The 12,334-nt window shown below is 39.5% G+C and overlaps 1 protein-coding gene across 1 annotated transcript in view; it reads left to right on the top strand.

Moving 5' to 3' along the window:
• The window catches only part of ZNF770 (zinc finger protein 770), a 78,485-nt gene extending 66,688 nt beyond the window's left edge, over positions 1 to 11,797 (top strand). The window contains exons 3-4 of the mRNA XM_007940475.2: positions 3,974 to 4,367; positions 9,639 to 11,797. Of these exons, the coding sequence (XP_007938666.2) occupies positions 3,974 to 4,367; positions 9,639 to 11,797 (2,553 nt within the window). The remainder of the gene's footprint in view (positions 1 to 3,973; positions 4,368 to 9,638) is intronic.
• The last annotated feature ends 537 nt before the right edge of the window (positions 11,798 to 12,334 follow it).

Consider the following 12,334-nt stretch of genomic DNA (forward strand, 5'->3'; position numbering starts at 1 on the left):
TCCACACAGATGCATTTCAGAAGAAAGTCTTGCCTATCTACTTTCAAAAGATCACAGCCATTGAAAACCCTGTGGAGCACAGTTCTACTCTGTAAAATGGTAGTATTAGCACTGACTAACATCAGAAAGATAATGCAAATCAAGATCAGCCCAAGACTGATCTTTATGAGATGGAGGTCAGAAATACCTCTCCTCTCCAACCTTTTTACCAACTCTTACACCAACTGTCTTCCCACCCCACCCCATAGCACTCTTACTTCTCTTCTGGGTTCAATAATCTGTTGCATAGAACTCACAGACCACACTTACTAAGCAGTTTATTAAGGAAGCAACAGACTACAACTCAAGATCAGGATCAGGAAGAATGTAGGCAAAGCCTAGAAGGCTCCCCAAAGTGGAGAGCACATCCCTCCCTTCTTCAGTGCAGGACAGCTTTCTCAGCTCCCCTGGCTGTGCAAGAAAGCAGGCCCTTTTGTCAGCACTGCATGCCCCTCTCAGCCATGCAGGTCTCCTAACAGCCCACTGAGGACAGGTCTCCTCTAGGTCCCTGAGAACAGGCCCTGGCTCTCAGAGGATAGGCCTCCTCTCAGCCCCTCCCAAGACAGGCCTCCTTTTGGCCATGCATGCCACTTCTCAGCCATACAGGCCTCTCTGCCTTCCACCTCCCTGCCGTTGCTCTCTCCACTGCTAACCAACCAAGCTCATAGCCAGTGTAGCAATTTTGTTCAATTCTATTTGCTGTATTCCTAGCAGCAGGTTTTTGTCTTCACCAATGACTCTGCTGCAGGGGCCTTTCTGAGCCTGTCACCCTGGCTCTGTCATGGGGCCTCTTCTAAGCTTCTTGCTGTCCACAGTGTTACAGCCCTTGACCTGTGTCAGGCTTCTTGCCTCCTCTCTTCTTCTCTCTTTTTGGCTCTCTTGCTTTTCTCCTTGCCTGCTTTTTCTTCCCTCTCTTTCTGTCTGCCTACTTCTGTGGAGTTGGCTGCATATACAGTCACACCACTTAATGTCCACGATATGTTCTGTGAAAAAAGACATTATGTGATTTGGACATTGTGCAAACAACATATAATAATCTGGTCTTGCTTTTTTTTAAGCATCTTGAATAAGCTTCATGCCTTAGCAGTAATTGTCAATGTGCTGAGAGGAATATGCTTTGCTTGATCCTCAATCCATCTCATTAGCAGTTTCTCCATATCTGATATAGTTCCTCCTTGCATTTCATTAGCCTTGTAGCTTTTGGTGCAGCCAGTCCTTTAACAACTTGGGAATTCCTTTGTTTTTGAGGATCATTGTGATTGTTGAGTGCGATATGCCTATATCTTGAACAATAGCATTCACTGCTTTTCCATTTTCATGTTGTTTAATAACCTTTGTTTCACCTCCAAATTGAAACTTCTCTTTTGCCTCTGTTGCTGCTATCACTAGATCTGGTTTTGCTGCCTTTGCGAACCATGATTTAAATATAATTTTCAAAGGAAAATTAAACAAATAATGCTACAATACCAAAGAGTTGCATCATACATGAGATTGGATGCTGCTACCTATGAGTCAAAGTATACACTGTTATACAGTAAATGTTTTAGATAGAAAGTACAGTACATACATAAGCCAGTACCACCAGTGTTTGTTATTACTATCAAGTATATGTATTATGGATTATATACACATACCATTATATAGTTGGCAGCCCATTCACTTTGTATACAAGAGGCATGAGATACACACATTGCATGTAAAAAGTTCACTATGTCCCATTCTCCAGCCAGGATTTCTGAACTCTTCTAACCTTATGGGACCACAGACATACGTGCAGTCAGATGTTGCCTGAACAGATGTTATGCGGTACATGACTATAGAAGCAAACTCTTGGTCAGTTTCAAGGTATGGTCCTTCCACTAAGGCCATGAACTGACCAATTTCTTCTCTGTAGGCCATAGACACTTCATTTGCATAGCAGGTTATAGTTACTTCATTTGCATGAGGACATTGCCAATCCTTGAAAGATCCGTAAAATAGACCAATCAGGGCAGGCTGCAGCCCAGGGAGAGATAAAAAGTAAAAAACCTCAAGTTGTTTACAGCTTACCCAAGAAATCAACTTGGGCACAAGTAATAAACCTTCTGGGGTAGAAAACTAGGACAAAGGTAACTCCTCAGAGTTTAGGGGAAAAAAAAATCTGTCAAGCTGTTTTTCCAAAGAACCAAAGCAAAAGTCCATATAAAGGAACTCATTTTATTACGTACTTTGAAACACATGAAGTCATCCTGAGCGGGAACTGACTCGAGAGCAACTGGTTTTTGATCTACAGAGGTCTATGGGTGGGAGCTCTGGTGGCATAGTGCTTAAGGCATTTGACTGCTAACCAGAAGGCTGGTGGTTCAAAACCACCAGCCACTCCTCGGAAGGGAGACTGGGCAATCTACTTCCATAGAGATTGTTGTTGTTGCTGCTGTTACATGCCATTGAGTCATCTCCAACTCATAGCAACCTTGTGTACAACAGAACGAAACAGTGCCCTGTCCTTTGCCAGCCTCATGATCCCTACTATACTTGAGCCTATCGCTGCAGTCACTGTGTCAATCCATCTTAAGGGTCTTCCCCTCCTTCATTGACCCTCCACTTTACCAAGCATGACATCCTTTTCCAGAGAATGGTCCCTTCTGACAACACGACCAAAGGAGGTGAGATGAAGTCTGGCCATCTCACTTCCAAGGAGCATTGGGGCTGCACTTCCTCCAGGACAGATTTGTTAGTTCTTTTAGCAGTCCACGGTACTTTCAGGATTTTTTGCCCACACCACAACTCAAAAGCATCAACTCTTCTTCAGTCTTCCTTATTCATTGTCCAGCTCTCACATGCAAATGAGGCAACTGAAAATACCATGGCTTGGGTTAGGTGCCTCCTAATCTTCAAGGAGATGTCTTTGCTCTTCAGCGCTTGAAAGAGGTCTTTTGCAACAGATTTGCCCAATACAATGTCTTTTGATGTCTTGACTACTGCTTCCATTGGTGTTGATTTTAGAACCAAGTAATATTTAGTCTTCGACAACTTTAATCTTTTTTCCATCTATCATGATGCTGCCTGTTTGTCCAGTTGTGAGGAGTTTTGTTTTCTTTATATTGAGGTTTTAATCCATACTGTAGACTTACAGTAGTCTTAATATTCTGTAATATTTAATATACTGTAGTCTTTAATATTCATCAGTAAGTGCTCTAAGTCATCCTCACTTTCAGCAAGCAAAGTTGTGTCATCTGCGTATCACAAGTTATTAATAAGCCTTCCTCCAATCCTGATGTCACGTTCTTCTTATACTCCAGCTTCTCAAATTATTTGCTCAGCATACAGATTGATATCTGTACAGACACTACCTCAGTATAATGCTGTGCATCAGAATGTTCCAGATATAAGTTATCACATCTTGCATCTGTTTAACCATAGTGGAAAGCCCCTCTGGGAGCAGATTGTGGTATCTTGCACCTGCCAGACCTCAGAGACCTAGAGACCTGTAGGACATATGGTCAGCATCAAAGTTAGAGGAACTGCTATTAGTAAAGGCAGCTTTAATATTCAACATTGATTCTAGACTCATATCAAGACTCTAAAATGGGAGCTGTCTCCACTTTCAGACTGCTTTATTTACACACAAGTGCCTCTGATCTTAAGCTCTCAAAAACTACTCAGTGCTCAGGTCAATCATGGCACATAAAGTCCTTGATACATGGCATTTTATTACCAGCCCTCTGCGTTAGGCAGAACTAAGGGCGTTTTGAACGTGGACTGGCTAGTTTCCAGTTAGGCCTTGAGTCCAGCGGCCCAGGTTACATGTTAGTTGAGGTTTAGAGATAAGATGGAAAACGCACCCTTAAGCATGCTAATTTACTCGCCCCCGCAATTACAGTGAGAAGTGAGTTGCATTAAGGTTTGTGGTTCACCAGTAACGGTCTAAACGCCTTTTCCTCGCGCCCTGAAGCCACGCGGCCCCAAAGTGGGACTAACGAGACTGTTTCTAGCCGGACCACATTCCAAGGAGCACCTAAGAGCTGCGCCTGCGCACTTAGGGCGTCGCCGCGCCAGCCTTGCGGACTTGGTCTCGCTGCGTTCGTCGCGTCTGTGCCCTGAGATGCGCGGCTGCCGGGTCACTGCCAGCTTCAGGTGCGTGAGGAGGAATTCAGGAACCCGGGTGCGAGGTGGGGAGACCCTCGGGGAGAGTAAGGCCTGCCTCGATACTGCCAAGTTGCCCGGCGGCCCACAACGGTTCGGTTGCGACCTCAGCTCCTTCTCATCTCTCCGCCTCTTGAGTGCATGTCACGGGAAGCGGGAATCTGACAGGAAGGTGCAGAAGGAATGCTTTTTCAGTGTTGAGGGTTGTATCACATATGGCAGTTTTATTTCCCTTGCTTCAGCCAAAGCAGTTTCACCCTTGACCTTCCTTTCCCGTTGTGGGATTTTGCGGTCTTTGGACTTAAGTCCGACCCCTAGGTGCTTACTGTCTGTGAGCGATTAGGGCGAGCTGTCTGGGTCCGCTGCCCAGTGCAGTTCCACTAAGAGGGAGGGGTGAAGGTTCAAGGCCACGTGAGTGGGCAGAAGAGAATGGAGAAGAAATTTGAGGGAAAGGCTGTAATAAATGCTACCAGAGATTACTCCCCAAGTGAAAGTTTTCTAAGTTTCTCTTAGATCTTTCCTTGCATGTGTATTTACTTTTGTAATACCCTTTCTTCGTTTGAATGCTGTTAGTTAAAACTGGATTTCAGTGAGGTCAGTTTTTAGGATCTTCTAGAAACATGTCTTGCCGTTGTCATAATTTTCTGGTCCAACCATTGAGCAGATTTACTATATATATATTTTTTTAATTTTCAGCTTAACTTAGTAAAAATTACAGTCTTCGGTTTGTCTTTTAAATGTTATTGGCAAAAAAAAAAAAGAGAGAGGTCAGAAAACCAGTTGAAAGATGATTTGGAGCTCTATGAATGTGTACCCTAGTGTAAGTACATGGAGAACTGCAGTTGGAGGGGTAGGGATCTCTAAGCTGTCGCTTCTAAGTAGGAGATGAGGTCACTACTTTCCACTAGTGATTTTAACAATATAGGGATCCCAATAAGTGCTTTCCTACCTGAAGAGGCAAGTCATTGTAATATTAGTACTAGTGGTCATCAGCTGTAGATGCTTTTTTGCATAGGAACTGTAGGTGGCCAGTTCCTGTTGTCATGTGTGTAGTTTCTAGTGTGGGATTTTTTTTTTTTTCAGGAGTATTCCACAGAAAGGTTTATTAAAGGGAAAGAGAGACATGCAATAGGAATTGAGGCATCTGGCTCTAGGCTAAAATTCTATGTGTGATCAGTTAGGTGAACCGTAGGCAGTTAAGACTTTGCCTGACTTGTCTCATGAGTAGGCTGCTTTCCCCACACCAGACTTGCTGCACAGCCAGCATGTTGCACTTTTCTGGAGGAAGTTTATATTTAAGGCTCACCCCTTTCACCCCTGCCACGCCTAACCATGCTTATAAGCAGATACGCGTTCATGGTTTGGATGCTTCCATTCAGAGGCCTCCTTACATATGAGGCATTTCCTGGAGACCCCCACCAAGACCTCCTCTTTGGGGGTCTTAGCTGAATCACTTTTCTCCACTTTGACTCAGTACTTTTCTACTCCTAACTCTTCTTCATTTCCCTTCCTCCAGGCCACTTGTATTTTAATCACTTTCTATTCATTCACCCCATTGGTGAGGGAGGGATTCTTACCATAGGGTTATGGGCATGGCTGAACACATGACACCTGACACTGGACAGATGAGATCAACGCAGTTTATTAGTCACATATACTGACAGCTCAGGGGAGAAGGACACTGACACCACATGGGTGTTGTAATTAGGAACAGAGTGAACAGCCAGAAGCTAAGGGAATCAAACAGTGTAGTATCAAGAGGGTGGGGTGCCCGTGGTTAAGAAGGAAGATGTGATTAGCTGGTTTTAATTACTGTGCAGACTAACAGGGAACTGCAATCCACTACTCAAAGATAAACAAGAACTGTGCCTGGGTCCCCTTGATTGAGGGTTATTTGGCTAGGGGACCTTACCACGGGAGCAGAGTAGGGAGGGGGACTTATGGTTAGACCATTCAAGGCCCTCCCAATTTTACTAGATGTTGAAGCAGCATATAATATTGGACCTCAATTTTAGGCCCTACCCTACATTGCTCTATAAAGAGGCAGGTGCCTTTTGTTCAGGGCCCTGGGACAGTGAGATAATTCCCATCTGTGCTCATCCAGTGCTATTCCATGGGGAAAAGTGAAGTACTGGGAGCCAGCATCTTTCTTTTTTTTGGCCACTTTCTTACACAGTAAGTGAATAAAAAGACTTGATTGTTACCTTCTGTTTGGCTCATTGTCCTAATTAATCACCTCAACACCTAATTGTTCAGTAGGAATTAAGTAAATTACCAAGTTCTTAGCAGTTTACAGGATTCATGTCTTAATTTTAATGCTCATGACTCTTGCTCTGGATCAGTATGTTTAAAGATTTTGCAAATTATTCACTAGTAATTTCTCAAACTCATTGTAATGAAAAATACATATTTATAGCACCAGTAGTGGATTGTTACTAAGATGGGTATCTATCTGGTTTATAAAATGTGTTTAATAAATTAATATACAGGTTTCTTCTGTTATCTAAAAGTTGACTGCTCCTACGAAAACTTTCATAAGCTGAAATGGCATAAAGCGAAGCAATTACCATTAATTTATACAGGAAAAAATTTTGAGAGTTCCTAGACCCCAAAAATAACTTAACCAAATAATACATAAAACCTAAAATAACACTAACATATAATGTTGACAAACACAACTCAAAGCTATAGTGTTTTGATGCTGAGAAACTGAGTGTAGTTCCCAGGGAAGAAGCTTGGTCACTCCACTGCTAACTTACTGCTCATTGTGCATGCTGCAAAATAAATGCTGAATGCTAGTTTTATTTTTTGCCTTTTTTTGTAAAAGCAAAAATCTTCAGATTTCTTTCAGTTAGCAAAAAAGGTATTAATGTAAGTCTTTCTAAAAGGTAAGTGGTGTAAAGGGAACTTTTGAAAAGTACCTGGACTGACTTGTACTCAGGTTAATTTACATTGTGTATATTTGTGCGACATACTATTCTGTTAGGCTCTGATTAGTTCTTTTTGTTTGTTTATTTGGTCAATATATTTAAGTAATATGGGTCAGTTGAAAACTGAACACTTGGTGTCCTTAGTTATCCTGTCTTATCTGGAGGACTTGATCTTTATCAACTTAGTAGGCTACTTGACCACTTTGGATCAAGTTTCTGACTTATTGTAATGAGTTCCTTGGTCTAGTGTTGTGTGAAGAGGTATGCTATTAATAGCATTCATAAACTTTTAACCTCTTTCTACAGAAGTTTGATAAGACAATATTTATCCTTACTATGTGTTATATGTTCCAGTATTTTCTATTCTGTTCTATTTTATTAAACAAAAATGCTCATCATGATCCATTAAGTAAATATCACAATCCATTAATAGCTAGTTGCCTGTAGTTTGAAAAATACTGCAGTGGAGGAACTAGTAGAAGAAACTCATTAAACAAATTATGATTTTTTTTTTTCTGCTTTTAATTCACATTGCTGAAAAGAGCCAGTATGGGTGTGTTTGTGAGTTTGTATTTAAGGTACCTTCTAGGAAAAGACAATAAACAGCAATATTTGAATATTTGCCAAATCACCTGGCAAGAAAACCTGAAGTTTCTGGTGTAGACTTGTCAACTCTGATGTCAACAAGGAAATACAGCATTAGAATGAACAAACTAGAACAGCATTTTTTGTTCTAATCTCTGACTTCTTATTTAAGAGCAATGCAGTAGGAGAGGGAGGATGAGAAGAAAATTGGCTTCTCAGATAAAAGAAGGGAGGATGTGTTGTAAAAGTGGATACAATTTTTATATGTGCCCTATTTACAAAGTATTTGACTGCTAACCAGAAGGTTGGCGCTTCAAACTCACCAGCTACTCTGGAGAAAGAAGATGGGCAATCTACTTCCATAAAGATTTATGGCCTTGAAAACCCAATGGGGGTCGCTATGAGTCAGAATCAACTCGTGATGACAGTGAATTTAGTTTGGTTTTCAGATAGGGAGGCATTTTTATCTTTATATTATCTCTGAAATCAAAGGATTCTTGTATTATAGTGTCTGACAAGTGAACCCAGTCATCTTTCAGTTATTTAGCTCTTTGTCTACTTCATTGCCTGAGGACTTATCTTTTAGGAATTTCACAAAAAAGTGGAAAGGAGATATAAAAGGAACTAAATTTAGACAGCATGTTATCTCTTAGTTAAAACTAAAAACCAAACTCACTGCCATCGAGTTGGTTCTGACTCATAGCGACTGCCATTTGGTTTCCGAGGCAGTAAATCTTTATGGAAGTAGATTGCCCTATCTTCCTTGCAGAGCAGCTGGTGTGTTTGAACCCCTAACCTTCTGGTTAGCAGTCAAATGCCTTAGGCACTGCACCACCAGAACTCCTTGTCTCTCAGTCAGAAACACTAAAAATATTACTAAGTAGATAGGGATAAAGTTTCAAACTTTGATTAGTGTTGAGCTAAAATCATACCCTCATTTATATATTGCCTTACAGTTTTCCAACATTTTCACTTGCATTATCTTTTTTGAGCCTTTTTTTTTTTTTTTTTTTTTTTTAATTCTTACAACAACCTAGTGTGGTAGATAGGCCATGAGGCATTTCACAGATGAGGAATCTGTTTCTTTTCCTTCTTCCTGCTACCAAAATCAAAAAGTGTTAACTTGAACCTAAATCTTCTGGGACATTTTCTCCCAGTTGACTGTGTTGTCCTTGTTGGTCTAAAAAAACCCAAACCAAACCCACTGCCGTTGGGTTGCTTCTGACTCATAGAAACCCCCATTGGGTTTCTGAGACAGTAAATCTTTACAGAAGTAGATTGCCCAGTTTTGCTTCCATGGAGCAGCTGGTGGGTTTGTTTGAACTACCAACCTTCTGGTTAGTAGTCAGATACCTTAGGCACTACACCACCAGAGCTCCTTTGTTGGTCTAAAGGAGAAGTAATTGAGAGTAAACAGTGTTAATGGGGCTAAGAAAATCCAACTTTGATAAATGAAACATTCCATTCTCCTCAGATCACGTCCCTAGTGCTCTATAATTGAATGCAAATGCATCTTATTTTTAGTATATTTTAATTCTTATACTTTTTGCCTTTCTATTCTAACTATTTTAATAACAAAAAAACAAAGTAGTTAAATATAGACAAATCTACTTGATAGTGAACTGGAAAAATTAGAATAAAAGGTCTATTTAATGTCAAGAAATTCAACTGAGTCCCCTTTTAATAGAGCATCTCAATTAATTAGACTCTTGCTTTAAAACTATGTAGATTTTTAGATATATCTTTAAAAGACTCATTATTACATATATAAAATTATTTTTTTAATTTTAAAGTATTCTTCTAAAATAGTTACTAACTTCTACATGCAGGAAAAGTCCAGATTCTACTTTATCCTTTACATCTTAGCCTACAAGATAAATTATTTATTTTCATATGAATAAAGAATTTTTTAATTAATATATTTTTATTTTTAATTTTTAGACATCTCTGGAGTTTAAGAAAGTCATGGAAGTCACCAGAGTTTATCACTGAAGAATGTGATGGCTGAAAACAATTCAAAAATGCTAAAGATTCAACAGTGTGTAGTAGCCAACAAACTACCTAGAAACAGGCCATATGTGTGCAATATTTGCTTCAAGCACTTTGAAACACCATCAAAATTAGCTAGACATTACCTTATTCATACTGGTCAAAAGCCATTTGAATGTGAAGTGTGTCATAAAACTTTTAGGCAACTAGTTCATCTGGAGAGACATCAGTTAACTCATAATCTGCCTTTTAAATGTAGTATTTGTCAACGCCACTTTAAAAATCTGAAAACATTTGTGAAGCACCAACAGCTTCACAATGAAACCTACCAGAATGAAGTTAAACAGGTCAGAAGATTGATGGAGGCCAAGCAAGAAAAGCCAGTTTATGGAGTATATCGAACTTTTACCACAGAGGAGAGATGGCCATTACATCCATGCTCTAAGCCTGATCCCACATACAACCCTACAAAGAGAAGAAAGAATATTCATGCATGTACAATCTGTGGCAAGATGTTTCCATCACAATCAAAACTCGATAGACATGCACTTATTCATACTGGTCAGAGACCTTTTAAATGTGTCCTGTGCAGTAAATCTTTCCGACAGTCAACTCATTTAAAAATTCACCAACTCACACATTCGGAAGAAAGGCCTTTTCAGTGTTGTTTTTGTCAAAAAGGATTTAAGATTCAAAGCAAACTTCTGAAGCATAAACAAATCCATACTAGGAAGAAGACTTTCCAGACTGTTTCTTTAAAGGTAAAGAGTCCAGAATCATGCCCCCTGCCTAATAAATTAAATGCAAAGCAGGATGGTTTTGAAAATGTTGAGATGGGTGAATCTGAGGAGAATAATCCACTTGACGTCCACGCTATTTATATAGTCCCTTTTCAATGTCCAGAGTGTGAAGAGTGTTTTGAATCAGAGCAGATTCTCAATGGACATAAGTGTTTGCCTGCCAGAGTTGGCAAAATTCCAGGCAGGCTCAAAAGAAGCTACAACTATAAAACTGTTGTTAAAAAAATCTTGGCCAAGCTTAGACGTGCTGGAGGTAAGAAATTAGATAACTTTCAATCTGAGAAAAGAGCATTTAAAACCAGTTTCTTAAAAAATTGCAACCTTATTTCTGGTGAGGAGAGCGCTGAACAAACTCAGAGATCATTTAAGGGTTCTCTTGGCAAACATGGAACATATAAGACATTTGGCAATAAAAAGAAAAAAACGCTGACTTTGCCGTTTTCTTGGCAAAAGCAATTCCAGAGTCAAAATGTGGGGAAAAATTTGAAAGGTGTCCTTACAACAGACAGCATGTTAACTCTGGATAATTCAGTGTGTAATAAAGACATTTCTATCTATGGTTCATCAGGTAAAGAATTCTTTGATAATTGTGAAATGCTTCAGTATGGTTTTTCAGTTCCAGGTGAAAACATACATACTGGACATAAAATGTGTCCTTGTGACAGATGTGAGAAAGTATTTCCTTCTATATCCAAACTACAAAGACACTATTTAATTCATACTGGACAGAGGCCTTTTGGCTGTAATGTTTGTGGGAAATCTTTTAGGCAGTCAGCTCACTTAAAAAGACATAAATTAACTCATATTGAAAAGATTCCTTATAGACGATCTCTTTGCCAAGTAGAATTTGAACATTTGAACAAACTTTTGAATCTTCCAGGTGATAATGTTAACTCTAATGCTTCCCAAAAATTTCAGGCTCTTGGTTTTCAAAAATATGATGTCTCAGAGTCAGATCAAATATCAGAAATAAAAGTGAAGGCAGAATCAGAGGATTTCATTCTTGGTACTCACTGCAGGAACAGACAGCCCTCTCTCTCCAATGCACATCTGGAATCAGAGCAGACTGCTAATGGTTGTCGCTGCAGCCATTCGGGGCGGACCGAGAGGAATGATGGCCTCCTGTACCAATGCAGTGTTTGTTCTAAAAGTTTCAGATCTCCATCTAAATTGGAAAGACACTATCTAATTCATGCGGGGCAGAAGCCATTTGAATGCTCAGTTTGTGGCAAAACATTCAGACAGGCTCCTCACTGGAAAAGACATCAACTCACTCACTTTAAAGAACGACCACAAGAGGAAATGGTTGTCTTAAATTCAGTTATGTAACTGACAAAATCACTAACACATTTGTAGTCCATGATGATCTTGTCCTTAAAATCTGTATCATTTAAAATGTATACTTAACAAAAGGTTTACATTAGATTGAATGATTTCATAGGCAGTTGCTTGTCCTACATGATAAGGAGATACATAGAAAATCAATACAAGTGTTTAGGGATGGGCAAAATAATTTTTAGAGTGAAGAACAGGATGTAACGCTATAAAGTAAGTATTTTATTTGAACACTCTAAGTATATACTTTGGTTATGAAAGTGTTATAAATCCATGATGCTGTATACTTGATTCAGCCTCTTTTTTTTTTTTTAATTATTTCATAAGACATGCCACCATCTCCTTTAAGATACACACAAAACACTGAGAGGCAAAAACTGGTTGTTAGCTGCAGAAAATAACCCCATTTATTTTACCCTTAACATGAAAGCATAATTTTGTCCACCTGTGTGGCTCAGAGTTTTTTTTTTTCTTATGAGTGAAAAAAAAAAAAAAACAGTAAAAGGGAAAATGGATGAGAAGTTCATTAGT

Source organism: Orycteropus afer, unplaced genomic scaffold (assembly GCF_000298275.1).
Source record: "Orycteropus afer afer isolate SDZICR_OR568_19922 unplaced genomic scaffold, OryAfe1.0 scaffold00068, whole genome shotgun sequence".
Taxonomy (NCBI): domain Eukaryota; kingdom Metazoa; phylum Chordata; class Mammalia; order Tubulidentata; family Orycteropodidae; genus Orycteropus; species Orycteropus afer.